We start from the raw sequence: 25,539 nt of genomic DNA on the forward strand, positions 1-25,539 counted from the left end.
TTCGGATCAGCGCATTTAGTAGGTATTAGTGACGTTTTCAAAAATGCACAATCGGGGTGTGTCCTAATTCGGAAGGGACCTAACACCTAACTCGGGACCAGCTTTTAACCCTAACCCAACCCTAACCCTAACCCTAACCCTAAGACAGCTTTTACCCCTATCCTTCAACTTGCCACGTGATCATCTGCGCCTGGAGGACATTAGTCATCAAACCGTGGGGCACTTTCCTTTTTGGGAATGGTGCACCCACAGGAGCCTGATTCAGACTGGGCGTGTCGTTTAAGTGCATGTGATCGTCGAAATTGCTTTGCATGTCAGATCGGGACTGGGAGGAGTTCTTCCGTGACAACCCTGCGAAATGGACCTTTGATGTCGATTTTCTCAGAAATTCCGACGACGACCTGTATTTTTTATTGCAGATCCAAAATCAGCGCAGTTGATAGTCCCATTGACAGACTTATCTGGTAGAGATCCATAGGATGCGGAATGGCTGGAAGCGTTTTTGTGCGACAAAACGGCAAAAATGTGCAAAATTCGCCTTCAAACCCGATTTGGGCGAAAATTCTGATGACGAGGTATCAATATTTTTTCAGATTCGGAATCAGCGCATTTCGTAGGTATTAGTGACGTTTTCAAAAATGCACAATCGGGGTGTATCCAAATTCGGAAGGGACCTAACACCTAACTGGGGACCAGCTTTTAACCCTAACCCTAACCCTAACCCTAACCCTAACCCTAACCCTAACCCTACCCTCCAACTTGCCACGTGAGCACGTTAGTCATCAAACCGTGGGGCACTTTCCTTTTTCGGAATGATGCACCCACAGGAGCCTGATTCAGTTTGAGCGTGTCATGTAGCTTCCTCTGATTGTCGCAATTGGTTTGCATGACATGATGGGCACTGGGGGAAGGAATGTTTCCGTGAACACAGTGCGGAATGCATCTTTGATGTCGATTTTCTCAGAAATTCCGACGACGACCTATATTTTTTATTCCAGATCCAAAATCAGCGCAGTTGATAGTCCCAAGTGACAGACTTATCTGGTCGAGATCCATAGGATGCGGAATGGGTGGAAGCGTTTTTTTGCGAAAAAAGGGCAAAAAAGTGCAAAATTCGCCTTCAAACCCGATTTGGGCGAAAAATCTGACGACGAGGTATCAATATTTTTTCAGATTCGGAATCAGCGCATTTCGTAGGTATTAGTGACGTTTTCAACAATGCACAATCGGGGTGTGTCCAAATTCGGAAGGGACCTAACACCTAACTGGGGACCAGCTTTTAACCCTGTTTGTCATTCTTTTTGTTTGTTTTGTTTCACTTTCTTGTCGCTTGTTGATTGTTCGATGGATTATTACTTAGCATCCTGTCATTGCTTTTCGCCACATGGCCTTGTTTGTTGACCCTTGTTGCTGATTTGTTTTTGACTGTTTTGCTAGTTTGTATGGTTACTGGCTTTTTGTTTACTTTGAGTTTTTCAGTTTTGTTCGATTTCGCCCCATTCTTCGTTCGTGCACGACTTTTGCTGCTGGACGAGTTGCGAGTTATATGTTTTTATTCTTCTTCGACATGACACCTCGATTTGTTTTTATATGGGGTCGTTTTTTTAAAAAGGTAGAATGAACCCCCCAAAATATGTCGTTCATATCCAGCACATGTCCTACATCGCTTTCCGTCGCTGGGGGCGCTGACTGTGGGGTGTACACCATGCCATCAGTGTGATCGAGGGTCGGGGGCGCACCGGAAGTGCGTTGGGCGGCAGAGGGGAGCGAGTGAAGGAGCCGTTGTGTCGCGGTCGTTTTGCTCACTGACTCGCTGGTGCTATTTTCCGGCCCCCTGATCTGCGCCGCTGCTACATTCTGTTGCAGATTCACCTTGTCCAACAATAATTGGTCCGAAATAGGGGACGATTCCGCCACCCGCAGCTACTACACCAACTTTTTCACCAACCACCCAACCTCCCAACCTCCCCTTGGCCTGAGGCCGCCAAATGTAACTCTTTTATTCTTCGCACAATTAATCACTATCGTCTGGGGGTGGAGATTGTTGACTGCTGCGAGTTCGGACTCGGCGTTGCGAACTAGAGACTGAGACAAACCTTGCTTGGGGTTCGTAGTCGCCCTCGTCGTCAAACGAGGGCAGAGACGTGTGCTCGTTGTCTGCTGCCTCATCGAGATCGTTGTGCGGGTCAGCGCGGAAGAAGATATCCTCGTCGTTCTGACGCCGTCGTTTGCGCCCTCGCGGTGCTGCCGCTGATGGTGAGAGTACTTCTGCTGGACTGCGGTTGTTGACAGCTTGAGAGTCGCGTCGATTCGCCCAGGAAACAAACAGCGACTTGATGCGCTGCTGGGTGACAGAGTGCAACGCAGACTGGACGACTCCAAAACGCTGGACAAAGTCTTTGTACACACTGTTGTCGTGCCGGCGGTTGGGATCATCAATACCCTCGTCGAATCGCTGCCGCAAGAAAATCGTCATCGCGGTTGGGAGACGCGGGCGGCGAGGGGCCGTGATGAGCGCGTAGCCCGGAGTAACTTCGAGTCGCGCTGCCAAGCTTGTCCGTTCTTCCGCTGTCCAACTTCGCTGCACGGATAATGACCGACCCGTGCGAGCTGTGTACTGGAGGAGCGTGGCCTGTGCGTACAACGGGACATCCCGGGGATAGATTGAAGCCCGCAGACGGCTGTCCTCCTCGTCGTGGTTGTGATCATCGTCATCGGAGTCGTCGTCGTCATATTCATCCTCCTCGTCCTCGTCCTCGTCATCCTCTTCGTCGTGGTCGTTGACATCGTCCTCGTCATCCTCTTCGTCGTGGTCGTTGACATCGTCCTCGTCATCCTCATCGTCCTCGTTCGCGTCCTCGACATCGGAAGGGGGTTTGGCTGCGTCGGCGGCGGCTGCAAAAGCGGCAGCGGCGATGGTCGTGGGGCTCGCAGAGCGATGTGCCATCCGTGTGTGCGCTCTCAAGTCGTCAGGCGAGCTGAACTTTGCGCCGCATGCTGATGGACAAACACAGTTCCGATGCAGCGGTGTAGCTTGCGTGAACGCCCGAAGCAACGTAGGCGATCCAGGGGCGGTTGGCTGTTGCTGACTGTTGTGTGGTGGTGTATGCGGTTCGTGGCTGATTATCGACGACGGCGGCGAGTGAAAGTCGCAGTGGTCGACCAGGGCAGCGTCGCGGTCGGCACGAAGCGCTTCGTGAGTTTCAGAATCGGCGCTCCAAAGGACGATGCCAGCCCGGCTCACGCTTGCGCCGAACGTGGGAAGAAACGGGTCGGGATGATCGGTTGCGTTCCATGTGGCAAGCAAGCGGTAATCGCGAATGCGGTATGCTTCAAGGCCAGCGTCGGTGATGACAATGTGCATCGCCGCATCGAGACCGGGGATTGGCGACACGGGTGACTTGTTGCCGTAGTGCTTGAGAACTGAGGGCGAGAAGTTGATGCCCATGACAGTTGTATTGGTCACACTCTGTGCGGCTGAGTCGTAAGAGAGTCAGAAACGCAGGCACACATTTGAGATTGCGTCATGCACGAACCTTGTTCCACATCCAGCCCGGTCATGAGGTCGTTCCCGTTACGGATCCAGTGCATGCGCGCGTGCGTGATTGCTGCAAAGTGCGTGTCACAGTAGGACTTGCCTATGGAATCAATGAGCGGAGAAGCAGTCAATAAACACCTGCACATGAACGTACCCTCGCCGGGCTCAAAGTGGTGAATATCTGTGATCGGAAACCCGGACAGTAACTTGAAGCGGCGCTGAATCCACACAGGCAAAGCGCTGTTGGAATACGAAGCGCCGTTGTCGCTGTAAAGCGCGGCCGATGTGATTCTGCTCGCTCGGAAAAAAACACAAGTAAATCACCGCACACACACTCGTCCATCACCTGCCTCACATAAGCACTTACGGCGGCATCCTCTTGTGTTGAATCATTGACCGAGTGAAGCCAGCGATGGCCTCAAGCGCATGGCCGACAAACACCCAATCCTGCCGATTAACATCGCTCCAGTGATCAAGCATATGCATGTGCCGCACCCCCTGATGCATCCAGAGGAGCACAGCACCATGATACGGAAAGCCATGCTTGCCAAAGAAGTCAACTTGCACTTCTCGAGCAGAACTCTGGAGCACCTTCATCTATCTTTAGCGCGGTTGGTGAGTCACGTGCAAATGAGGTATCATGGTCAACATCGCTCGCAAAAAAACGGACCTTGAAATCCACCACGATCATCAGGCGACCTTCCGAAAGATTCTCGAGGGCCTCGTTGAAATCGGCCTTGGCAGCGGCCGCGCGCCAATGGTGGGCATTCACAAGGACGAGGTCGTTGCAGGCCAGTTTGAGGAGGTCAGCGTTCGGGCCCGAGAGAGCGCCATTGAGCTGTAGAATCAGCTCATGCAGTGGGGCACACTCGGGGCAAGAGCTGTGACCGTCGACAAAACAATTGTGCTCCTCGTGACAGAGGCCGAAGGCGAAGAGCTCGCAATGTAGCGGGTGCGGGTGATGCTCCATCTTCCCAGCAGAGCTCGCTATAGTCCTTGCATGACCCTCAGCGAGCGTGGCAAAAGCACAGAGGCGCTCGTCCATTTCCAAGGAAATGGCGCCAGCCGAGCTCGCCTGGTGAATGAGGAGCGGAAGGATTTCGCGAAAAATCGTCACGCCACGGTTGCAGGTCGCGCAAAGGCCGGTCTTGACTTTACGCTCGCCGAACGTTACGCCCGATGACTGCAGCACGTCATAGAACTTGCTCCGGGAGACAATCGGCTTGGTACCTTCGCCAGGGTACTTGGCAAGGAAGCGCTTGTAGATCTGATTGAGAGTCATGTTGAGGTAGATGACTGGCTGACCGTCGACAGTGCACGCGGTCGGGGATGCTGTACCGGTCGCCATGGCAAACGCGAGGATTCGCTCATCATGTGCGCTGGCCCGACTGTTCCTGGGAATCACGACGTGCGCCGCCGGGACGCCAGGACCATTGTGTTTGCCGTGCTTTCGAGCGGCCGTCAGTGCGCGATATTCGAGGCCGGGGAAGTGTGGTTGAAGCTGCTTGAGCTGGAAGAATGGTGCAATGGTTGAGAGGATGCGTCGACGGTCGGCAGGGCGGGTTGCCCGCTGCCATCGTAGTCCAAGATCCGTCAGCAATGCATCCGCGCGTTTCGTCATGTCATTATCGTCGGTGACCTTCGTCTCCGAAAGGATCTCGTTCCAAAGCGTTTGATCGCTCGGCCATTGATTGACGACGGTGTTCTTGACAGTCGACAGGATGTTGCGCCCGGTCTCAAGAGCTTCAGCACGTCGCCGCTGCTTGACACGATGTGCGCCAAGTTCTTGGCTGGACAGAGCGTTAGCCATTGGCGAATACTTGAACGACGAAGGAAACTCGACGTTGATCTGCAGAGAGACATAGCCTGGCTGCGGACCAGGGTTGATGAGCGGGGCTGGGGGTGCGATCGACACATACGCCTTGTCCGCAGCGCTATCGTCCCCGCCGCCAACGCGCCGAGCTGCCATCGTCACAGGTAGGTAAAATCAACTGTCCGCGCGAGAGAGGAAGCGAAAGTGAGCGAGCATGGTCTACCAAGCGAAGAGCAAAGGAGGTCGACACGCATGCGCTCCCCCATCCCCCAGCTCCTCCTACCCCTGCCAGACATTGTCTATGATACATGATCAGATGAATTGTTCGATGTGGAACGGTAGCCCGCTGTCAGGGACCTGCTGTGACGCCGCCGCGCTGATTGTCACCCACTGCTCGCGGCCCTGCCGCTGCCAGTGGGACCGGGCGCGCCGTCCGATACACCGAGTGGCATAGAAACATGGTCTACTCCCTCGGGCGGGGGGTTGCAGGGCAGGGGCGAACACATACAGAGCCAGGTGATGCAAGAGGAGTGAAAGACATGGCCATTCTACCTTTTTAAAAAAACAGCCCCCTATAATATAGCATGCATGTGGAAGATTGAATTGAATTGAACGGAACAAAAGCCTGAAAAGCCGATTTGTTTGAGATCCTTTTGTTGATTCCCATAAAAAACAAGGCAACTGAGCCAACTGCAACACAAAACACGGCAAACCGCCCGCGTCACTGACTGGCCATCAGACTTAATGACGCAGAATGCGCGAACGCTCGACACGAACCTTCTTGCCAATCTCGTGACCCTTGCCAGCAGAGACGCGGGTGTCGCAGTTGCACGAAGCGCCGCAGGAGGTGTGGGTCTCCTCGACGGACTTGCCCTGGCGGTGAGCGACGCTGGAGCAGGTGGCAAAGCAGTACTCGTCGCACTCGTCGACGGGAGCCGGGGACGGGGGGAAGCCAAAGTTGTGGGCGTGCTCGGCGACTTCGGTCGCGTTGCCCTTGATAATCCAGAGATCGTTGGTGCCCTCGGCGCCCTCGGCAATGTTCTGGGTCCAGTGCAGGTGAGTGGCGTTGTGGGCCATGAAATGGCCGTAGCCGTACGAGGCCGAGCGGTAGTTGGACCACGGGCCGTAGAACACCGAGTCAAAGTAGGACAGGTCCTCGGGGCAGCCAGCAGCGCCAGCGATAATGTTCACCGTGTAGATCGGGTTGACGTAGACGTTGGGGTTGGGGAACTCTTGCCACTGGCCCTTGCTGACGGGCCAGGTGAGCTCGTACGAGTGCTCGTGCGCGCTGTAGAAGATATCGACGTTGTACTTGGCGAGGAGGTTGTCGATCGAGTACGGGCCTTCGCGCAGGGTGCGGGCATCCGATGAGCAGTCGGGCATGTCGTCCACGTTCGAGCAGTAGATCGGGCGGTGGCCGAAAAGGACAATCCAGGGCTGCTTGTCGCGGTTGGCCACGGCTTGGGCGAGGTCAGCCTCGAGCCAGGCGTACTGCTCGGCGATGGTCTGGTTGGTGTTGTAGTACATTTCGGTGGAGAAGGCCACAAAGTGCACATAGTTGACGTTGAACGAGTAGTACAAGTTGGTCTTGGTGGTGGCAGTGTAGCGCGAGATGCCGTTGAAGCGAGCCTGGTACTGGGAGAAGTTTCGGCCGTCGTTCTCGTGGTTGCTGTGGATGGAGGGGGGGGGGGCGAAAGTGGGGAGAGAGAACGAAACCAGAGGGTGAGAATGTTGTCAAACAATGAAAACAATCGCGTCTGCCTTGAGCCTTTTTTTACCCAACGCAAACCATGTAGGGGACGCGGGCAGCAATGGGCTGAATCAGGTTCATGAAGGTGTCGCCGACAACACCATCGGCGTCCTGCATGTTGTAGGCAAAGTCGCCGGTGTGGATGATGAGGGAGGAGAATCCGGCCTGGATTTCGTCGACGAGGAGGTCGCGGGTCTGGTTTGAGTTGCTGACGCCCATGTCGCCGTAGATGATAATGTCGACGGGGGTGTTTGGGACGTCAATCTTGGTGTCAAAGTAAAAGACCTCCGACCAACCGGAAACGGAATCGCCGACACGATAGTAGTAGCGCGAGTTCAATTGGAGGCCCGACAGCAGCACGTCGTGGAGGTGCAGCGTGCGTGCAAGCAGCGTGGTGCTCGTTCTGTACGTCGTCTCGTCGCCCTTGGCCTCCTGGGTCAGCGCGGAGGCAGACGAGCCGTACTGGACGATCGTGTCGGCAGTGTACGCAGTCACCCACGAGACGACGCGCTCGCCGGGGTTGCCGGTGATGGCAATGTGCACCTGGTGCCCGACAGTGAGTGATGTTAATGCAAGTGAGTGTGAGTGAGTGTGAGTGAGTGTGAATGAGTGAGCGGGAGTGGACTGGGGAGTGAGTGAGGACAGCTGTCTGTTGCGATTTATAGCCAAGCAATCATAATGGAAGCGCTTTTGGGAAGGCGAGACGAGGCAACAGCGAGGCGGCGGTGAAGAAGAAGAAGAAGAAGAAGAAGAAGAAGAAGAAGAAGAAGAAGAAGAAGAAGAAGAAGAAGAAGAAGAAGAAGAAGAAGAAGAAGAAGAAGAAGAAGAAGAAGAAGAAGAAGAAGAAGAAGAAGAAGAAGAAGAAGAAGAAGGAAGGGAAGATGATGATGGATGTGTGATAGAAGGAGAGAGAGAGAGAGGGAGAGACAAAGAAGTTCAAAACACAAACCGCAGTTCAAACCTTCATTGAAGCGACGCGGTCGTGAAGCAAAAGAAGGAGACAAGAGAGGAGAGCGAAGGGACGGAAGAGAGATAAAGTGAGGACGGAGAGGGTCGGTGTTTGTACCTGGTCGGGAAGAGCAGCGACGCACGCAAAAGTCGCGCAGAGAACGAGAAGCGAAAAGCGAGAAAACATTGGAAAAACAATAAGAAAACGATAGAAAACACAATAGAAAAAAAATCAGAAATGAGCTCAAGTTGGAGTTCAGATTCACTCAGACATTTGGTAGGAGTTGAGATGGATGATATTGTGCTCCAAGTAGCAGATACGGCGAGTAATAATACGAACACGCAAGACGAGATGGGGGGGGGGGAACTGGCACTCCTTCGAAAGAACGAATGTACGACTTCTCGATTCGCTCACCACTGAACCCAGCATGGATGCATGCATCGTGAGTGGAGAGCTGTATTGGTTTAATCCGTACAGCGTTGGAAGATGATACAGTACTATCGTGAGTGAACGGAAAGGCGAAAGTTGCGTTTTGGCTGCTTTTATTCGATTCTCAGAATCCATCCAATTGCATGGTCACTTCATCCCTTCACTTTGACGATGAAACACGAAAATGCTCTGCAAAAATCTGCAAAGTCAAAGCAGTGAATCGCTTTTAATTTAGGTTGACAGTCTTCTTGTTTGTTTAGCTGTGCACAGATCGTCCAATATGCTCCCAATTCAGAATATGAATCAGAAACAGCGTCAGTTGTATGACAGAGTCAAGAATGCGAGTGTAGAGCTCAAGTAAGAGAAAAGATTGAGTTGATTTGAAACACAGTTGTTGGCAGCGCGAGTGTGTGTGCTGACGAGGATGGAGGGGAACAGTCTGAATGACAAGAGGCTTGGCGATGAAGAAGCGAAGGCGATTGCAGAAGCACTCGAAGTGAACACGACGCTGACTACGGTCTAGTGAGTCATCTCATTTTGAATGATGCATGAGAGTGGATGATTCAGAAGAGTGCTGACCGATGGAGGGGATGGACAGTCTGAACAAGAATCAGATTGGCGATGTTGGAGCGCAGGCGATTGCTGAGGCACTCGAAGTGAACACGAAGCTGACTCACCTCTAGTAAGGCATCTTCCTTTGACTGATGCGTGAGAGTGGGCGATTCAGAGTGCTCACCGATGGAGGGGATGGGCAGTCTGACCAAGAATCAGATTGGTGATGTTGGAGCGCAGGCGATTGCTGAGGCACTCAAAGTGAACACGACGCTGACTACGCTCTCGTAAGGCATCTCACTCTTGTTGGTGCATGTGGGTGGGTGATTCAGAAGAGTGCTCACTGATGGAGGGGATAAACAGTGTGTGTGCGAATGAGATTGGCGAAGTTGGAGCGCAAGCGGTTGCTGAGGCACTCAAAGAGAACACGACGCTTGACATGCTCAAGTAAGTCATCTCACCATTGCTGGTGCATGAGAGTGGGTGATTAAGAAGAGTGCTCACTGATGGAGGGGATGGACAGTCTGAACCATAATCAGCTTGGCGAAGGTGGAGCGCAAGCGATTGCTGAAGCACTCAAAGCGAACACGACGCTGACCAAGCTCTAGTAAGGCATCTCATTCTTGCTGGTGCATGTGAGTGGGCGACTCAGAAGAGTACTCACTGATGGAGGGCATGGACAGTCTGAATGAGAATCGGATTGGCGATGCTGGAGCACAAGCGATTGCTGAGGCACTCAAAGTGAACACAACTGTGACTGGGCTCGAGTAAGGCATCTCACTTTGACGGATGCATGGGAGTGGGCGATCCAGAAGAGTGCTCACCGATGGAGGGGATGGACAGTCTGCACACCAATCAGATTGGCGATGTTGGAGCGCACGCGATTGCTGAAGCACTCAAAGTGAACAAGACCCTGACAACGCTATGGTAAATATTGATCGCTACAAGATGCTCTGACAGCCGGTAAACTCATGCTCCAATTTGAGGATGTAATTGACAATAACAGTTTGTCCCAGAACTTCCTAACCAACCCCGGAATCAATGCACTCAGGCAAACGGGCAGTACCACTTGTAACTTGGAGTAAGACTGCTTGTTTGTTGGATTACAGCATGAGCAACAAGCCACTCACCTGCCTGCTGGGTGAAACTGTAGTCCTATTTATGGTAGTCTTGACCAGCAGCGTTTTTCGCCGCATGCCAACTGGGCTCAGATTGCAGCTCGTGCAGCAGCACACACTCAGCCTAAACCTTCTGTCAATCTTGCAACTGAGAATCAGCAATTGCGCTCCAAACTGAAACTGGCAGCTCAAAAGCACGTCCTCGCGGCAAAGGATCAGGCGCTCGTTACCAAAGACCAGGAGCTCGCAACCAACAAGCAGGAGCTTACTACTAGACAGGCGCTCGCTGCCAAAGGTCAGGAGCCACAACAACTTCGCCTCGATCTCGCTGCCAAGGACCAGAAGTTCGCAACAACAGAGCAGGAGCTCGTTGCGAAAGACCAACAGCTTGCTGTCAAAGACCAGGAGCTCACTGCCAAAGACCAGGCCCTCGCAACCAACAAGCAGAAGCTCACAACAAGAGAGCGGGAGCTCGCTACTAAAGATCAAGCGCTCGCGGCCAAAGACCAGGAGCTTGCTACTCGAGATCAGGCGCTCGCTGCCAAAGAGCAGGAGCTACAACAACTTCGCCTCGATCTCGCTGCCAAGGACCAGAAGCTCGCAACAACAGAGCAGGAGCTCGTTGCGAAAGACCAACAGCTTGCTATCAAAGACCAGGAGCTCACCGCCAAAGATCAGGAGATTGCTGCCAACAAGCAGAAGCTCACAACAAGAGAGCAGGAGCTCGCTACTAAAGATCAAGCGCTCGCTGCCAAAGACCAAGCGCTCGCGGCCAAAGACCAGGAGCTTGCTACTCGAGATCAGGCGCTCGCTGCCAAAGATCAGGAACTACAACAACTTCGCTTTGATCTCGCTGCCAAGGATCAGAAGCTCGCAACAACAGACCAGGAGCTCGCTGCCAAAGTGCAGGACCTGCAACAACTTCGCTCAAATCTCGTTGCCAAGGATCAGGAGCTTGCAACCAAGGATCGTGAACTGAAGTCAGCTCTTGATCGGATCAAGCGCGATGGACCTTTGTCGAACTTTGACGGACCCATTGCACAAGTGCCTCTCGCCACTCTCATCTCCGCTACGAACAGCTTTGCTGCCGATTCTCTGGTTGGCGAAGGAGCGTTTGGTCGCGTGTACAGTGCCAGGTTGCCTGGGCCTCCTGTTGCTGTTGCCATCAAGAAGCTGTCCGCCGTATCGATCCAGCACTATGCAGCGTTTCAGTCAGAGTTGAAATCTCTATCTAAATTCCGCCACACAAACATCATTGCCATGCTGTCGTATGCCGAAGCTCAGGGTGAATATTGCTTGGTGTACGAGTTCATGCCGAATGGTTCTGTTCGAGATCGCTTGAATCGCAAGAACGACACGCTTCCGCTGACCTGGTCTCAGCGCCACCACATTGCTGCCGATGTCTCTCGTGGCATGCACTACGTCCAGACAGCCTTTTCTGACCATGTTCTGTTCCACCTCGACCTCAAGACGGACAATGTTCTTCTGGATGCGCATTTCAATGCAAAAGTTTCGGACTTTGGTCTCGTCCGTGCTGCCGAGCATCTTGATGACAAAAGTTCCCTTCGCACAAAGGTTCCTCAAGGCACCGCTGCTTACATGTGTCCCGAGTTCCTCGTTGATGGCAGAATGACCGTCAAGACGGACGTTTATGCATTTGGCATGATTTTGATCGAGCTTGTGACCGCCGCCAAGCCTGGCAACCGCCTGAAATTAGATGCACGAAGGGCTGTGAAAAATCAAACCATCGTTGGCATGCTGGACTCGGCGCTCAACCCAACCGAGGCAGAGCAGCAGAGCATCAGCGAGATTGTCACCCTCGCGCTCGAGTGTCTTGACGACGAAGCTGCCGATCGCCCCTCCTTTGGGCAACTCATTGTTCAATTGGATCCTTGATACCAAGCGAAAGATGCTGTGCTGATGCCTCAGTGCTTTATCAAGTGATGAACGAGCTACTCCCTCGTTCTTCACTACTCTCTCTGTGTCCGTGTTTCCCGTTCGCCCTCTTGTGGCATGCTCCTCCTGCATGTTGTAACTGTTGCTTTATGACTTGTTCCTTTCACAGCGCTCTTGCTTTTCACCCAAAACTCCAATGCACCAGGAATTGGTCCTGTGAGCTTCATTGTTGTTTTTGTTATGTCAATTGTGTTTTGGGAGCAAATTTATAATTTTGAAGCGTGCTGATTTTACCGTGCAAGCATTCGATCTAATTTTGAGCGGATTGACCGATATTTGAGCGCAAAACAGGCCGTTGTGTTCGCCTTGAAGTTCATTGTGCAAGTTTCAATTGGCAACTCTTGTCACCGTCATGAACAATTTTGTTCAAGTTACCCGGGCACAACAACACAAACTCACAAACAACTGAACAGCATGCAAAACAAACGCACTTGCATCATCAACCAGCTAGCTGGCACAACAACCAAGAAGCTCGTTTCAAACAACAAGGGTCAGCTTGTCATTGTTTTGCAAATCGACAGCCGACGTAACAGGAACATTCAGATCAGTGAGAACCACGCCAGAGACGCTGCCGGGTGCAAGGCCATGCGGGGCAGCAAGAACCGCGATGAACGCATCTGCAGACAATGTTTTCGACACGGTAGCGAGCCGAAGCTCACTCGAGTTGCTCACTGCAACCACCACGCGAATCGTGGGCGCGCTCGCGGCCTGCGCGTTCAACGCACCAGGCAGTCCAAACGTCGGCTGCGACATTGCACCCGCAGGCATTGCCATCAACTCGGCAAATGGTTGAAGTCGCGCTGGTTGTGTGTTCATGACACCAACACCTGCGCCTGCCGACTGCATGGCTGCTGCGTTGAAGGATTTCTCCATCGCTGCAGTTGTCTGATAGGATAGGCCCACCCCAGCAACCCCGCCTGCCAACGACTTGGCGCTGATCGCCAAGTACTTGCCGGCATACTCTGACGACACGGGCCTTTCGGTGTACGGCTCGCAGTCCGCAACTGCCGTCCTGTTGAGACCACTCATCAATGAAGGCATCATTTGTGGTAGGTGCGGCAGCTTGTCGCCCTCCATGATGGCCTTTCGGCGTGCCTCCATGATAAAGTCACGAACGCCCTCCTGCCGAAGCCAGTCATCACACAACAGACCAGTCACACAAAAACAAAGCCGAGCAAACAAACAGACGTGTGAGTTTCAGACCAGGGTTGTTGGCTCGAGCGCAGGGTATTTAGTATGGCTGTTGTTACCGGGTTGTTCGGGCCAGGAAAGGTCACGGCGCTGCAGTAAGCAGAAAAAATGTTGAGAACGTCGGTGGCCTGCGGGCAGATCGATTTCTTGCTCAGCAGCACGCTCGTGATCCTGATCTCCGACACATTCCGCAATGGAACCATGTTTTCGGTGGTGGTCACTGCAATGGTTCGTTCCTTCGACAGTGGGTCGACCGCCTCCCACGCCTCCGAGAACACGATGATTTCTTGCGTCGTGATGACCAGCCATCGGTGTTTCGCCGCGCCTGTGCAAGAGTGTGGGGAGTTTTGATCCAGCTTGTGAGTGTTGTTGACATCAAGTACAACAGAGCTTGCTTGTCATCTGAGCTTGCTTGTCATCTTAGGCCGGATATCGAATACATGTACAATCAACGTCGGAAATCGACCTTTTTTCCACCCAGTCTCTTCAGTTCAACAACTCTACAACCACCAAAGCGCTCTTGTACGTCCATGCACCGCCCCCTAAGCCGGTCATCGACGTTGCCGATCTCGGTCTTTGTTGATTGTTTGTTGAGGTGTTTGTTTTTGCTTGTTTTGATTTTTTTTTGTGTTCTCGTGTCTTGTTTCCTTTTTTGATTGTTTTCCGTTTGCTACGTCACGATTCCTTCCCCCAATGTCTCGGTGGGACTCTTCAGCGCTGCAACTCTTGGTGTAGAAGCACGCCCCATCATGTATTTGGTGAAGCAAAGCGACGTGGGAGACCACCTTCGACTCGCTCGGTGACGTTTGGATGGAGCGGCACAAAAACAAAACAAACAACAAACCAACCGCGCACATGCTGCTCGCCCGATTGCACTGCACGCTTCATCGAGCGGAAGCAACAAGACTCGGCGCAACAGATCAAGCGATCTAGGGCAGCGGGAGGGGAGAGTCGTGGGGAGGGAAGCAAAAAAGGGGAGCAGCGAGGCACCCGACCTCACCTTGTTGAACCTCAGTGTAGTACATCGCCTGCGCGAGGCAGCATGGGATGGTTAACCACAGAAGCGGGTTGGCGAACATGCAGCAGATGCACTCGTCGTTGGCCTTGGAGTACGCGCCCAGAGCTTGCACCTTGCAGGCCAGCAGGATGGGGAACGGCGACAGGTTGTACTTGCCCAGAGCAGCCTGAGCTCGCTCGCCAGTGAGGTTCCACGGATCGTTGGCAAACTGAGTTAGTGACGTCAACTCCATGTCAGCCATTTTTGTCGATTTAAAGTGAAGTGACTTTTTGCAGACTCGAACGGAACCAAAAAAAGCAAAAAAGCTGGACTGAAAGCCGACAACGACGACGAAAATTACGAAAATTAACGCAGTGTACTTAAATGTGGTACGGCTATCAAACAAAGGGCAACGACCGACAAGCAACAAACGCAACAGCTAAGAAAAAGAAAAAAGTCAACTCGAGAAAAGTGGCGGCTCTTTCTACTTTTCCTCGCACCAGTCGTTCTCCTTCTTGACCTGCTCTTCCTCTTCGGGGGAGAAGTCGCTCTTGATGTTGAAGAGCTTGCGGATTTCGTCGGGGGTCTTGCCTACAAAGATTTCAGTCAGGCGTTAGAGAAATCAGAGACAACAAAAAAAACTCAAACGGCTGTGCCGCACCTCGGATCATGTTGGCAACAGTCTTGCAGGTCAGATCAAGCATAGGCTTGATGTCAAGGTAGTTGGCAGCAAGAATCATCTCGAACAAGGTGCCCTGGTCGACACGGCAGAAATCGGCATCCCACGAGTCAATGTCCTCTTGCTTCTTGGCCTTGGTCTCGTCCTCCTCGGGCTTGGCAACATCGTCCTTGTGGTGCAGGCAGTATTGGATGACCTTCTCGAGGATGGCGCCGGTCACGTTGGGCAGGGGGATGGCCATGTCATCGTCGCCGCCAAGGTCTGTTGCGAGTGAAGTTTTCGTCAGAATCTAGGCGCAACAAGAAAAAAAAAAAAAAACAAGGAACAATCAACAAGGATGGCTTTACCCTCGAGCATGTTCTTGATGGTCTCAGACATCTTGGCAGCCTTGGCGTCGACGCTAAAGTCGCGGCCGTCGGAACTTTGGAGCTTGATTTCGGACATGATTAATGTTGAAGTGCAGTTGGATGTTGTTGGATTTTGGACTTTCGAGAGTGTTTGCCTTTCTGTTTGGAGCAAAAGATGAACGAAAGTGCACAATATCAAAGAGAGTGAGAAAATAGTTCCAAAAATAGCACTTTGTCTCAGAATTTTCCGCTCGCTCCATCTTTCCGTTTGATTGTTGTTGCATCGAAAAGCAAGCAGTTGCAGATGTGCTTTTGACACTTGCAACCATACACGAAAATATCGCCCACAGGCGGAAGAGCACCGTAAAACCATTGCAATGAAACATCAGCAAGTTCGAACTGACGTCGGCAAAGCGCCAACGCCTCAGCGATCAGGGCAGTGAGAATGTCAGCGTAAACCCCCAACAGGCAACGATGGGGGTGGGGGTTGGTGGAAGCAAGACCGAGAAGAGCGGGGGAATGCATGACAATGACAAACGGGCCAAAACGGTTCGAAAGGTGTTTCAGCACTGGCGGCCAAGCGAAGTGAGGATGAGCGGAGGCAGGCGTGCGAGAACGCGAGATGTGAGAGAGCGAGATGTGATTGACAGCGGCGAGTGGGAGATGGCGAGATGGGGAGATGGGGATGGAAGCGGGAAGGAGGAAAAGAGGAAAGATGTGTATGGTCAGTTGGGAGAGTAATAGAAAACCTATGGTAAAACGAAATAAAAGTACCTTACAAATGACTGAGGGCTGGATTCTTGCTCAATCCAATCCGTGGTCTCGCTTTTGAAATTGGATTGGGATGAAGCGTGTTGGTTTGCATCAACAAACCACATCAAAAAAACGGATTGAAAAAAATTAACGCAGTTGTTTACTCAAATGTGGTACGGTTATCAAATCGAAGGGCAAAAACACCGACAAGCAACAAACGCAGAGCTATGAAAAAATGTGTCAACTCGCAACGCGGGGGGCGAACGTGGTCTTTGTTGTTGTGACTTTTCGTCGCACTCATCGTTTAGGCAGTCGCGGGCTCGGCGGCAGAGGAGGAGGAGGAAGAGGCGGCGGACGCGGGGGCCTCGCTCTTGACGCCGAGGGTTTTGCGGATTTCGTCAGGAGTCTTGCCTACAATTTGTTGTCGGTCATGGTCGTTGAGTGGACGTGAGATAATTGGAATCAAACAAAAACGACAAAAAAAAAAGGAGAAGTAAGAAAAAAAAAAAAAAAAACAAGCCACAACATACCTCGGATAACGTTGGCAACAGTCTTGCAGGTCACGTCGAGCAGGGGCTTGATGTCAAGGTAGTTGGCAGCAAGAATGATGTTGAACAAAGTGACATAGTCGACCTTGCAGAACTCGGCGTCCCAAGCATCAATCTCCTCCTTCTTGGGCTTGGACGGGTCCTCCTCGACGACCTTGGGAACATCGTCCTTGTGGTGCAGGCAGTAGCTGATGACCTTCTCGAGGATGGCGCCAGTCACGTTGGGCACAGGGATGGCGTTTTCGCCGTCGCCGCCGAGATCTGTTTGCGAAGGTTGTTTTTGGTTTGGTCAGAAAAAAAGCAAAAACGAGTGTATCTTGGACAAAAGCAAAGACGAAAAACACAAAGCTCAATGGTCCTACTGACCCTCGAGCATGTTCTTGATGGTCTCGGACATCTTGGCAGCCTTGGCGTCGACAGTGAACTCGCGACCGTCGGAACTTTGGAGCTTGATTTGGGACATTTTTTTTTCTTGGTTGTTGATGTTGTGTATCTCTCTGTCGCAAAAGAGGAATGAAAGGGACAAAAAGTGAGCAAAGACTTGTTTGGTTTGATTTTGTTTTGATTGTTTTTTCTTGGTCTCAGCTTTTGCGCGCGTTCCAGCTCTTTTTTTTTTTTTCTTTTTTTTTGCTTTCTTTTTTTTTCTTTTCGTTTCTTGGTTTTGGTTTTGGTTTGACTGAGTGGCATCGAAGCAAGCAAGTGCGACCGTGGTACTCGCATGCCATGGCACAGCGCAACCGTGGAAGGCACCGCGAGGCGCGCAGGGCACCCAGGAACAACGAGAAGGAAGGCACAGCAAAAAAACAAGCATTAGAAAAACTTTCCATCTTGCCTGCAAAGACGCAGAACTGACGTTGACAAAGTGCCAGCGCTTCAGCGACCGTGGCAGCGAGAACACGAGCAAAACGATGCTCTCCATCCCCAACAGGCGGAGGAATGGGTGGGTGGAAGCGGATTGCAGAGAGACCAAACAAGAGCAAACATTAAGAAAAAAAGAAAAAAAAAAAAAGACGAGCGCGAACAGGAGACGGCCATCACTGCAGCAGTGCAGATCAGCGTCGAGGCGAGTGGGAGGCAGAGTTGGTGCAAGAAGCGGAATGTGATTGTGGAAGGTGGGGGAGGCGGGGGAGGAAGGAAGGAGACGGAAGAAGGAGAAGGAAGAAGGACAAGCAACGTCGATCAGAAAGCATGATAAAAAAAAGTAATAAAGAAATCCCAATAATCATACCTACAAAAGACTGGTTGGATTTTTTTGGTACGTTTTTGGAACCACTTCAATCCCTTGGGGCTCCACGTCCCCTACTACGACAGTAGCAATGGTAGTATACCATAAATGTCGATAATCTATGACAAAATTAGGGCTTGAAAGTCAGAGGTCAAGCGAGCACGAGCTTTTTGGGCGGCATTCGCCACTTGCACTCTCGTAGCACCGTGCGGTTGTCATCCTCGACCTCCGCTTCACTTGCAATTTACTTGTGGACAATGCGTGTATTTTTGAGAGAAAGATGAAGGGAATTGGAGGACCATCGACCGTCAGTACGCCAACACTTGTGCAAAGTTCTACACATTGTCGTTAGCATGCTGAGCAATCCAAGAATGTATGCAATTTACGCAAAACACTGAAATTCAACATAGAAGTATACAAAGCCACCCCGAGAGTCACATGTACACAAAAGTGCCATGTCTTGACAGGCGATTGACGCTTCGTCGATGTAGACAATTTTCCTCCAATTTTCCGCTGTTTGGCGTCGGCCCCAACGCATGCGAGGACTCGCTCTCACTATATAACAGATTCATAACTATATTTTGAATCAACTTGTGATGGGTTTATCGGTAGGGGGAACAGCGAAGCCAAGGAAATCGGGTGAGCAATCAAGAGGCCGAAATTTGTCACCCGATGACTAAACGGGATTGTTCCAAACACTTAGTGGCCCCCTCGAAATAAGCATCCCAATACCACTAAAGTAGAGTAAAGTGCATTAAAAATACACAACTACTAATTAACAGCCAGGTTCGACTCTGGGTCCCGACACTTTGGTTGGTTTTCGCCGCACGTCGCCCGACTTGCCGGCTGAAAACGTGATGATACACATCGCCCGCCGGATCTGCATGTCGGCAGATGCACCAAGGATATTACTTCATGTCAGCCGATGCGCAAGAGAACGTATTTTGAGGGTTTGGCGCATCGGCGTTGATCTTCCTTTTTCAGCAAAACGCTCGCTGCTTCGCCGATTGACACGCGGCCGCCCACAAATAAAAATTCGTCCCCCGAAAGCGCATGTCGCTACGATAAGGGATTGCGACACATGCTCTGAGCCGCGACGCTACAACGTCCCCTACAGTCCTGTAGTTCCACACGTCGACCACTTCTCTCTCTGCTCTTCGTCCATGCTATTTTGTTCACACCATGGCTATGTGCGCGCACTCGGACATTTTGCAGCATCGGTTTTTTTTTCGCCTCCTTGCACGAAATGAATGTCGCGAGATGAACAACAGTCTTCCTTTTTGTTTTCATTCTTTGATCTTTTTGTAATTTGGTGTCTAGTTTTAAATTTTTTGTAATTTTTATCGCCTCGATACCAATTTCGCTTTTTTTTATTTGCAGACGACTCCTACACAGGTGAGCCGTCTGAGACGTCGAAGAGGCGCTCCGACAACCTCCATCCATCCATCCCGCCCACAACATGCAACAGCACCAGCTCTCGCCCTTCCATCCGATCGATAGCGTCGGAGCAATAATACTTTACTTGTTCTTTTGTGGCTTGAACCAACACCTTGATTTGTTTTTCATTTGTTGTTGTTTTCAATGGAGTGGGATTGGAAGAACCAGCCCAGCGTTCATTTCTTGCTGTTCGTCGCAGCGCAGCGCTTGCTCTGGTCATGGCGGCTGCAGTTCGCCGCCGCTTTGGTGGCGCGGTCGTTAAAAATTCTGTCTGTCGCATTCACAAATGTCAAAGGCAGAGTCTACGCTTCGGCTGTCGCGGTGGTGACGATGTTGGAGAAGGAGGACGAAGAAAAAACCCAACTGAGCGCTCCGGCAGCATTGAATTCGAGTGCGTTGAAGCGGTTTGCCATCTCGCACTCCTTCAGGGACTTGGGCAGTGGCTGTGGATGCGATGGTTGTTGTCAGGGTCATCAGCACAGGTCGTTTTTGCACGGCTGGCAGGGGCACCGATGTGTTTGAGATGAGTGCGATAAAATTCAAGTCGCTTTCTTTTTTTTTTTTTTTGTTTTTTTTTTTGCCGTTGACCAACCTGCTTGGATGTCGTTTTTTGGTTCCAGAAAAAGAGGGAAGCTGTAAACAATGACACAATCATGAAACTGCAAACAATGACACAGTCATACTCGTCGTCTGAAACTCTGGTCACTTTGTCTTTGGGGTTGTTTCCAGTTCTTCAGTTCCACCCTTTCTTCGCCGAAGAACGCGAGGTGTGGCCGACATGTTTCACCTCCATCGCCGACACTGCAACACGTAAACACAAACCAATGAACAAAAATGCTGTAATCGCCTTGGTTTTAGAAACAAAACCCAGAAAAAAAAAAACCTCAACCGAAACCAAAACAATTTCAAAATTCGCGTGTTGAAAGAACCTCCGCTACTTTGCTGCGGTTTTTGCGCACTGCACACGACTTTTGTGCTTTTCGGCGATGGCTGCGACGATGGATTACACACCTTTGAGGGGGTGAGCTGGCTCACTGACGTTGTGCGCGGGTTGACAGCAAACATCGTTGAACTTGTCCATCATTCTGTCTGAGTTCTTCCGGCTGGGGATAGATTTTTCCGCTAATTTTCCGCTTCCTAACCGACCACTGAATCTCACCTGGAACCCTTTTCACTCTTGCTTGCTCAGCATTGCAAAAAAAAAAAACCACCAAGATTCGCAGCAACCAAAAAATGCCGTCCACTTCAGCGAAACGACAGCCACCTGCAGCGACGCAACTATCCGCGGGCGCACCAGCATCATCGGCCCCAGCATCAGCAGCAACAGCGGCAGCGGCAGCGACGGCGCTGATGGTCTCGTTTCCGCCGCTGGTGCCGCATGCGGCGTCGAGCAAGAACAAGCTTCGCTCGTTTCTTCGCCGAATTGTACCTGGCAGCAGTCGCTCCGACTCACCCGATGCAAAAACAAGCGGCAACAGCAGCAACAGCAACGGCAGCCAAAGCTCGACTCCCAACGCGAATTCTGGCAACAATGACGCATCTCAGCGGCTCAGCTCCAGCGTTAGCCAGAGCAACAGCAGCAACAGCAACAGCACCTTGGCCGTGGATGGCAACGGTAGCAGCAGTGCCAGTGGCGACCACTCGCACCAACACGCCGTGTCCGTGCCGGTAATTCCTGTAATTCCTGTAATTCCTGTCATTCCTGCAATTCCCGCACCTCCGCACCTTGGTCACGTTGCTGCTGAGCGCGCTGCGACGGTGACGTCGGATGTCTCCGCGGTCGACCGCGCCATCGACCCGGCCAGCTCACTCCTCAATCCGAACGGCCCAACCTTGCGCACAACGATACAACCCACCATCTTTCCGCCAACGCCATCTTCTCGCTCATCCATGCGTTTGCTCGACCAAGTGGATAGCGAGACGGCGCTGTGGCGAGATCCGGCGGCCACGATCAGCTACACCTCCCACACCAAGCAACAGCAACAGCAGCCCAACTACAGTACTGCCGCCACCCCCACCACCACCACCACCACCACCAGCACCACAACCAAGAACAGTACTCCATTCGCCAAAGCCAACCCCAGTAGCTCTAGTAACGGCGGCATTGCACGGCGTAGAAACACAGATTCTGCCTTGCAAAGCAGCCAACTTTTGAATTTGAACGCCAGCCACGTCAACCACAACAATGCGCCCATCCCGACCCCCGGCTCCTCGTCCGAGCACCTGCCGATTGGCCAAGTCTCCTCCACACAACCACCAGCATCAGGCGCACAGCACCCACATCAGAATGCCGCGAGCGAGGAGGCCAGCGACTTGGCGTGCAGCAGCCCAAGTCCGCGCCGTGAACCGACCACCATTTACCGCGCTGGCGTTCTTTCGCCATATTCGACACCGTCATCGCTCTCGACCTCCACACCCTCACTACCATCATCGAGCGTATCGTCGACATCGACAGTGCATTCGACAGAGACGTCCGTGCGCGGCCGTACCTCCCGGCGCGGCTCCATCACCAGCAGCGGCAGCGACCACACGACGGGCAGCTCCACCAACTCGTTGCCTCAAACGACGCCAGCCCTTGTCATCCAGCATGCATCGACCGTACCACGATCACCAGAGTCGCCTCCATTGACGACAAGCGCACTGCACGCTCAGCGCACTGCCGGCGATCAGCTGCTCAGAGTTCCCTCCGCCGCCAGCCTCGGGCGCGACCCTGCTCACCTCAGCGCGGCTGCCGAGAGCCGACTTCGAGACAACTACCGCCAGCTACTCTGCAACCAGCTCAGCGTCTCGGTGCGATTGGCATCGTCGACAACCGCCCGCCAGCTCGGACAGCTCAACGACGGCCTGAAGGCAGCCATCCAATCGGGTGAGCTTGCTGCCTGGGTTCAATCGACCCCTTCGTGTGTCAGCACGCCTCTTGCCACACCGGCAGGATCCATGACATCCTTGGACGAGTTGCAGACGGTTGCGCCCGCAACGACGTCCAGCCCAGCCTCCCCGCGACAAAAATCGAGGGACTCTGGTGAGGGCACCACCGCAGCATCATCCTCTGCTGGCGGAGAGTCACCGTTGCAACGAAGAGCTTCCCTCAACCGAGACGTGCGCATGGAGACTCTGCTTGCGCGACAAGCACGCGTCCACATGCTCGAGGACGAGCACACTGCCAAGGTCCCCGGAATTGTCGCGGCCTGCAACGCCGTCATCCAGTGGGTCCTCGTCGAGATTCTGACAGCCAACGAGCTCCAGCTGCGCATGGACCTGTATTCGCTCTTTGTGCGCTTGACCAACAAGTGCGCCCAGTTTGGCAGCACTGTTGGCTTGCTTTGCGTTGTCATTGCCTTGGAACACAACCTCATCACCCATTTGCACGGCGGCGAGCTGCGAGACGCGGTCAGCAAAAAGTCTCTCGCTCGCTACGTCGAGGCGCGGGCAGCCCTCAACTCGACCGACCCCAGCTTGGAGTTGCTGAGCAAAGCGCTGGGGATTGCCTGCAAGCGCCCCAGTTTCCGACTCGAGTGCATTGCTGGGTTTAGCCTGGAAAACTTGCAAAAGCTCGCGGCGAGCGTGCACTCGGAGACAGACAGCGCTCCCTGTGGTTCAGACAGACCTCTCCACTACGAGCGCCGCCACTCGGTGCGACACATGTCGCGCCAGTCGTCGCATAACACTTCCGAAAGTGGGCGTTCGCGGACAGCGTCGGGCGGAGACTTGCTCGAGACGAGCACCAACAGTCTTGTGCCCACGACCAGCTCGAGCAGCGGTAGCAGCTACTCGGCGGCACCACGTCACAGCACCTCGAGCTTGCTTCCTTCCAGTGCCAGCTCCTCCTCGTATACCTCGCACACGAGCCACCTTGCCCATGCTTTTGACGACATTCCCTCGATGGTGTCGCCCGAGCGACGCACGCGCGCAAGCGTCCCAGAAGTCGGCGTCGTGGATGTCCGCCCTTGGAATCGCACCCACTCGGACGGCGGCTTCAACTTCCAAAGCGTCGAAGCAGCCAACGCGCAGCGATCCAAGCTCAAGGGTTCGGGCAGTCACTCGAGCTTTTTGGTTTACAATCTGGGGAGCCATCGCGGAAGCACGTCCAACCCTTCCAACACTCTGCCAACCGAACCGGGCCGATCCGGTGGCAGCGGCCGCGACCGTTCATCCATCTCGCCGCCCGTGTCGCCCAAGGTTGCCATCCACCCGGGTGTTGCTGGTCAGATGGCAACGTCGGCCACCTCGTCACCGGTGCCTGGCGCCGCACTTTCTCTGAGTCACTTTTCGCAGTTTACCCGCTTGCTCCAGAACAGCCGCAAGAAGCAACCTTGCGGCTCGCAGCCGGCCGCGATCGCCAGTGCTGAACGAGCGGACGAAAAGGATTCCTTCGAGGAAGACGAGCCTGCACACCATGTACAGCTCTCGCTCTCGCAAAGTACGCCCAGTTCTCTCGCGGCGCCAAAGCCGGTCATGAAAATGTTCCAGCTACCCCCTCCGCCGCATCACATCCCATCGATGGATAGGCTTGTGGAAAGCCGCAGCGAGGCGGACGAAACCCTTGCGCGCAGTGAGAGTCGGTCTTCCGCGATCGTTCGCGACGACAGCACTCATTCTTCCGGGCATTCGCGTCGTGAGTAAATCTTCCTGTGAGGAAGTGGAATAATTTCACACTGTGTGGGACGATGTACGCAATTGCGCCTCTTCAAACCGAGCGTCGCAGTTCGAGGGCGGTGTGATTTCGTGTTTCATTTGTAGTTTAATAATATTTTGAAACCATATGTTGAGCATCATCATCAACGAGTACCCGCAATAGTGTTTACATGCAGTGTTGCTGGACAACAGCGTTTTTGATGGCTCTCGACACAAGAAACAGAACCGCCCTGGCTGGGTCCGCCGCCAAACTGGAAATTTCAGGTGCAATGAGCTTGCCATGCTTCTTCAGCAACACTCGAACAACATAGACGCTGGGACCGCGCCAGAGTATTCCTTCAACAAAGTCTGGCCAAGAATCGACACACTCCATGACCTTGAGGTCGTCGAATCGCAGACGGCTAACCATGTAGCTTGCGAGTTGCAGACATGCTTCGTTGAGTGGCGAAGCATGTGTTTGGACTTCGATCATGAACAGGATTTCAGATTGTAGACGAGCGAACAAGTTGTTTGCGGATGACCTTGCAGCAGTGCTCGAACTCGTGGATGTGGAGGCCTGGCCCTGTGAATCACCGGCTGCGGCCGCGCCCTGTGAACCACCCGCTAGCCGCAGCCAAAGCCCCTTGGTTTTGCAGACTGTTAGACGGAATGCCGTTCGCCGTCCTTGTGGATATCGCAACGAGATCAGGTCCGAACGACCCCTGAGCGATGACGTGAAATTTGACCGTTGACTCAACCAGGGAACAGACTTGCTGGCAAAAATTTGCAAGCGCGGAATACGTCGAAAGTTCTTGCCCTTCCAGGAACGACCTGGGAGGCGACGGCAACGCCGCCTTCAGCTTGTACCCTGGAATCTTCATTTTCCAGGAGGTATCGGATTTGACGAATAGGTTGGCGAGCCTTGCATTTGATTGTGATCCGATGCAGGACACTTCCCAAGAAATTGCATTCACACTGAGTTTCAGCCGTAATTTCGCCTCAAAGTTGCACATTTCGACAATCAGAATGGCAGGGTGGCTTACAAATTCGCACTGTGTTGTGAATTCCAACCACTCGTGCAGCTTCAACTTCCCGGTCCTTGGCTTGGATCGTCTTGTTCTTGTCTTGGATCGTCTAGTCCCTGCCTTCGATCATCTTGTTCTTGCCTTGGATCGTCTTTTCCATGTCTTCGATCATCTTGTTCTTGTCTTGGATCATCCTTTCCTTGTCTTGAATCAGTTGGGTTTGCAGATCAATCACCATTGCAATCTGAGCAAGCTCTGCAGGTGAAAGTCAAATCGAAAACAGAACTGGTCAGAATGACACACAAGGGCAAACAGACAGGCAGACAAACAATCAACCCAACACAGAGAGAGAGAGAGAGAGAGAGAGAGAGAGAGAGAGAGAGAGAGAGAGAGAGAGAGAGAGAGAGAGAGAGAGAGAGAGAGAGAGAGAGAGAGAGAGAGAGAGAGAGAGAGAGAGAGAGAGAGAGAGAGAGAGAGAGAGAGAGAGAGAGAGAGAGAGAGAGAGAGAGAGAGAGAGAGAGAGAGAGAGAGAGAGAGAGAGAGAGAGAGAGAGAGAGAGAGAGAGAGAGAGAGAGAGAGAGAGAGAGATAGAGGAGAGAGATAGAGAGAGAGAGAGAG

At 52.7% G+C, this 25,539-nt stretch overlaps 8 protein-coding genes across 8 annotated transcripts; 2 read left to right on the top strand and 6 right to left on the bottom strand.

The window, feature by feature from the left end:
* Window positions 1-2,014: 2,014 nt before the first annotated feature.
* Window positions 2,015-5,507, bottom strand: CAOG_08953 (hypothetical protein; the record flags this gene model as incomplete). The annotated part of the gene is made up of 5 exons (XM_011272322.1): window positions 2,015-3,477; window positions 3,537-3,638; window positions 3,693-3,829; window positions 3,906-4,135; window positions 4,209-5,507. 5 exons carry the CDS (start codon window positions 5,505-5,507, stop codon window positions 2,015-2,017), a joined length of 3,231 nt encoding a protein of 1,076 aa, XP_011270624.1.
* Window positions 5,508-5,940: 433 nt separating this feature from the next.
* Window positions 5,941-8,270, bottom strand: CAOG_06175 (hypothetical protein). Its single transcript, XM_004345715.2, has 3 exons — window positions 8,168-8,270; window positions 7,130-7,644; window positions 5,941-7,020 (listed from the first exon to the last, which is right to left on the bottom strand). Exons 1-3 carry the CDS (start codon window positions 8,234-8,236, stop codon window positions 6,093-6,095), a joined length of 1,512 nt encoding a protein of 503 aa, XP_004345765.1. The 5' UTR covers window positions 8,237-8,270; the 3' UTR covers window positions 5,941-6,092.
* A 790-nt stretch (window positions 8,271-9,060) lies between these two features.
* Window positions 9,061-12,328, top strand: CAOG_06176 (hypothetical protein; the record flags this gene model as incomplete). Its single annotated transcript, XM_004345716.2, has 6 exons — window positions 9,061-9,161; window positions 9,235-9,318; window positions 9,555-9,638; window positions 9,875-9,958; window positions 10,038-10,112; window positions 10,185-12,328. 6 exons carry the CDS (start codon window positions 9,061-9,063, stop codon window positions 12,043-12,045), a joined length of 2,289 nt encoding a protein of 762 aa, XP_004345766.2. The 3' UTR covers window positions 12,046-12,328.
* Window positions 12,329-12,365: 37 nt separating this feature from the next.
* On the bottom strand, window positions 12,366-14,610 carry CAOG_06177 (hypothetical protein). Its single transcript, XM_004345717.2, has 3 exons — window positions 14,297-14,610; window positions 13,356-13,621; window positions 12,366-13,227 (listed from the first exon to the last, which is right to left on the bottom strand). The coding sequence occupies exons 1-3, from the start codon at window positions 14,553-14,555 to the stop codon at window positions 12,583-12,585; spliced, it is 1,170 nt and encodes a 389-aa protein (XP_004345767.1). The 5' UTR covers window positions 14,556-14,610; the 3' UTR covers window positions 12,366-12,582.
* Window positions 14,611-14,640: 30 nt separating this feature from the next.
* Window positions 14,641-15,416, bottom strand: CAOG_06178 (SCF ubiquitin ligase complex; the record flags this gene model as incomplete). The annotated part of the gene is made up of 3 exons (XM_004345718.2): window positions 14,641-14,884; window positions 14,955-15,233; window positions 15,320-15,416. The coding sequence occupies 3 exons, from the start codon at window positions 15,414-15,416 to the stop codon at window positions 14,778-14,780; spliced, it is 483 nt and encodes a 160-aa protein (XP_004345768.1). The 3' UTR covers window positions 14,641-14,777.
* Window positions 15,417-16,209: 793 nt separating this feature from the next.
* On the bottom strand, window positions 16,210-17,134 carry CAOG_06179 (skp1). Its single transcript, XM_004345719.2, has 3 exons — window positions 16,987-17,134; window positions 16,603-16,881; window positions 16,210-16,483 (listed from the first exon to the last, which is right to left on the bottom strand). Exons 1-3 carry the CDS (start codon window positions 17,081-17,083, stop codon window positions 16,377-16,379), a joined length of 483 nt encoding a protein of 160 aa, XP_004345769.2. The 5' UTR covers window positions 17,084-17,134; the 3' UTR covers window positions 16,210-16,376.
* Window positions 17,135-19,126: 1,992 nt separating this feature from the next.
* CAOG_06180 (hypothetical protein) lies at window positions 19,127-24,045 on the top strand. The gene is made up of 2 exons (XM_004345720.2): window positions 19,127-19,240; window positions 20,472-24,045. Exon 2 carries the CDS (start codon window positions 20,516-20,518, stop codon window positions 23,903-23,905), a length of 3,390 nt encoding a protein of 1,129 aa, XP_004345770.1. The 5' UTR covers window positions 19,127-19,240; window positions 20,472-20,515; the 3' UTR covers window positions 23,906-24,045.
* A 38-nt stretch (window positions 24,046-24,083) lies between these two features.
* CAOG_06181 (hypothetical protein) lies at window positions 24,084-24,777 on the bottom strand (the record flags this gene model as incomplete). Its single annotated transcript, XM_004345721.1, has 2 exons — window positions 24,084-24,506; window positions 24,667-24,777. The coding sequence occupies 2 exons, from the start codon at window positions 24,775-24,777 to the stop codon at window positions 24,084-24,086; spliced, it is 534 nt and encodes a 177-aa protein (XP_004345771.1).
* Window positions 24,778-25,539: the final 762 nt, after the last annotated feature.

This window comes from Capsaspora owczarzaki (genome assembly GCF_000151315.2).
Source record: "Capsaspora owczarzaki ATCC 30864 unplaced genomic scaffold supercont2.10, whole genome shotgun sequence".
NCBI lineage: Eukaryota > Filasterea > Ministeriida > Capsasporidae > Capsaspora > Capsaspora owczarzaki.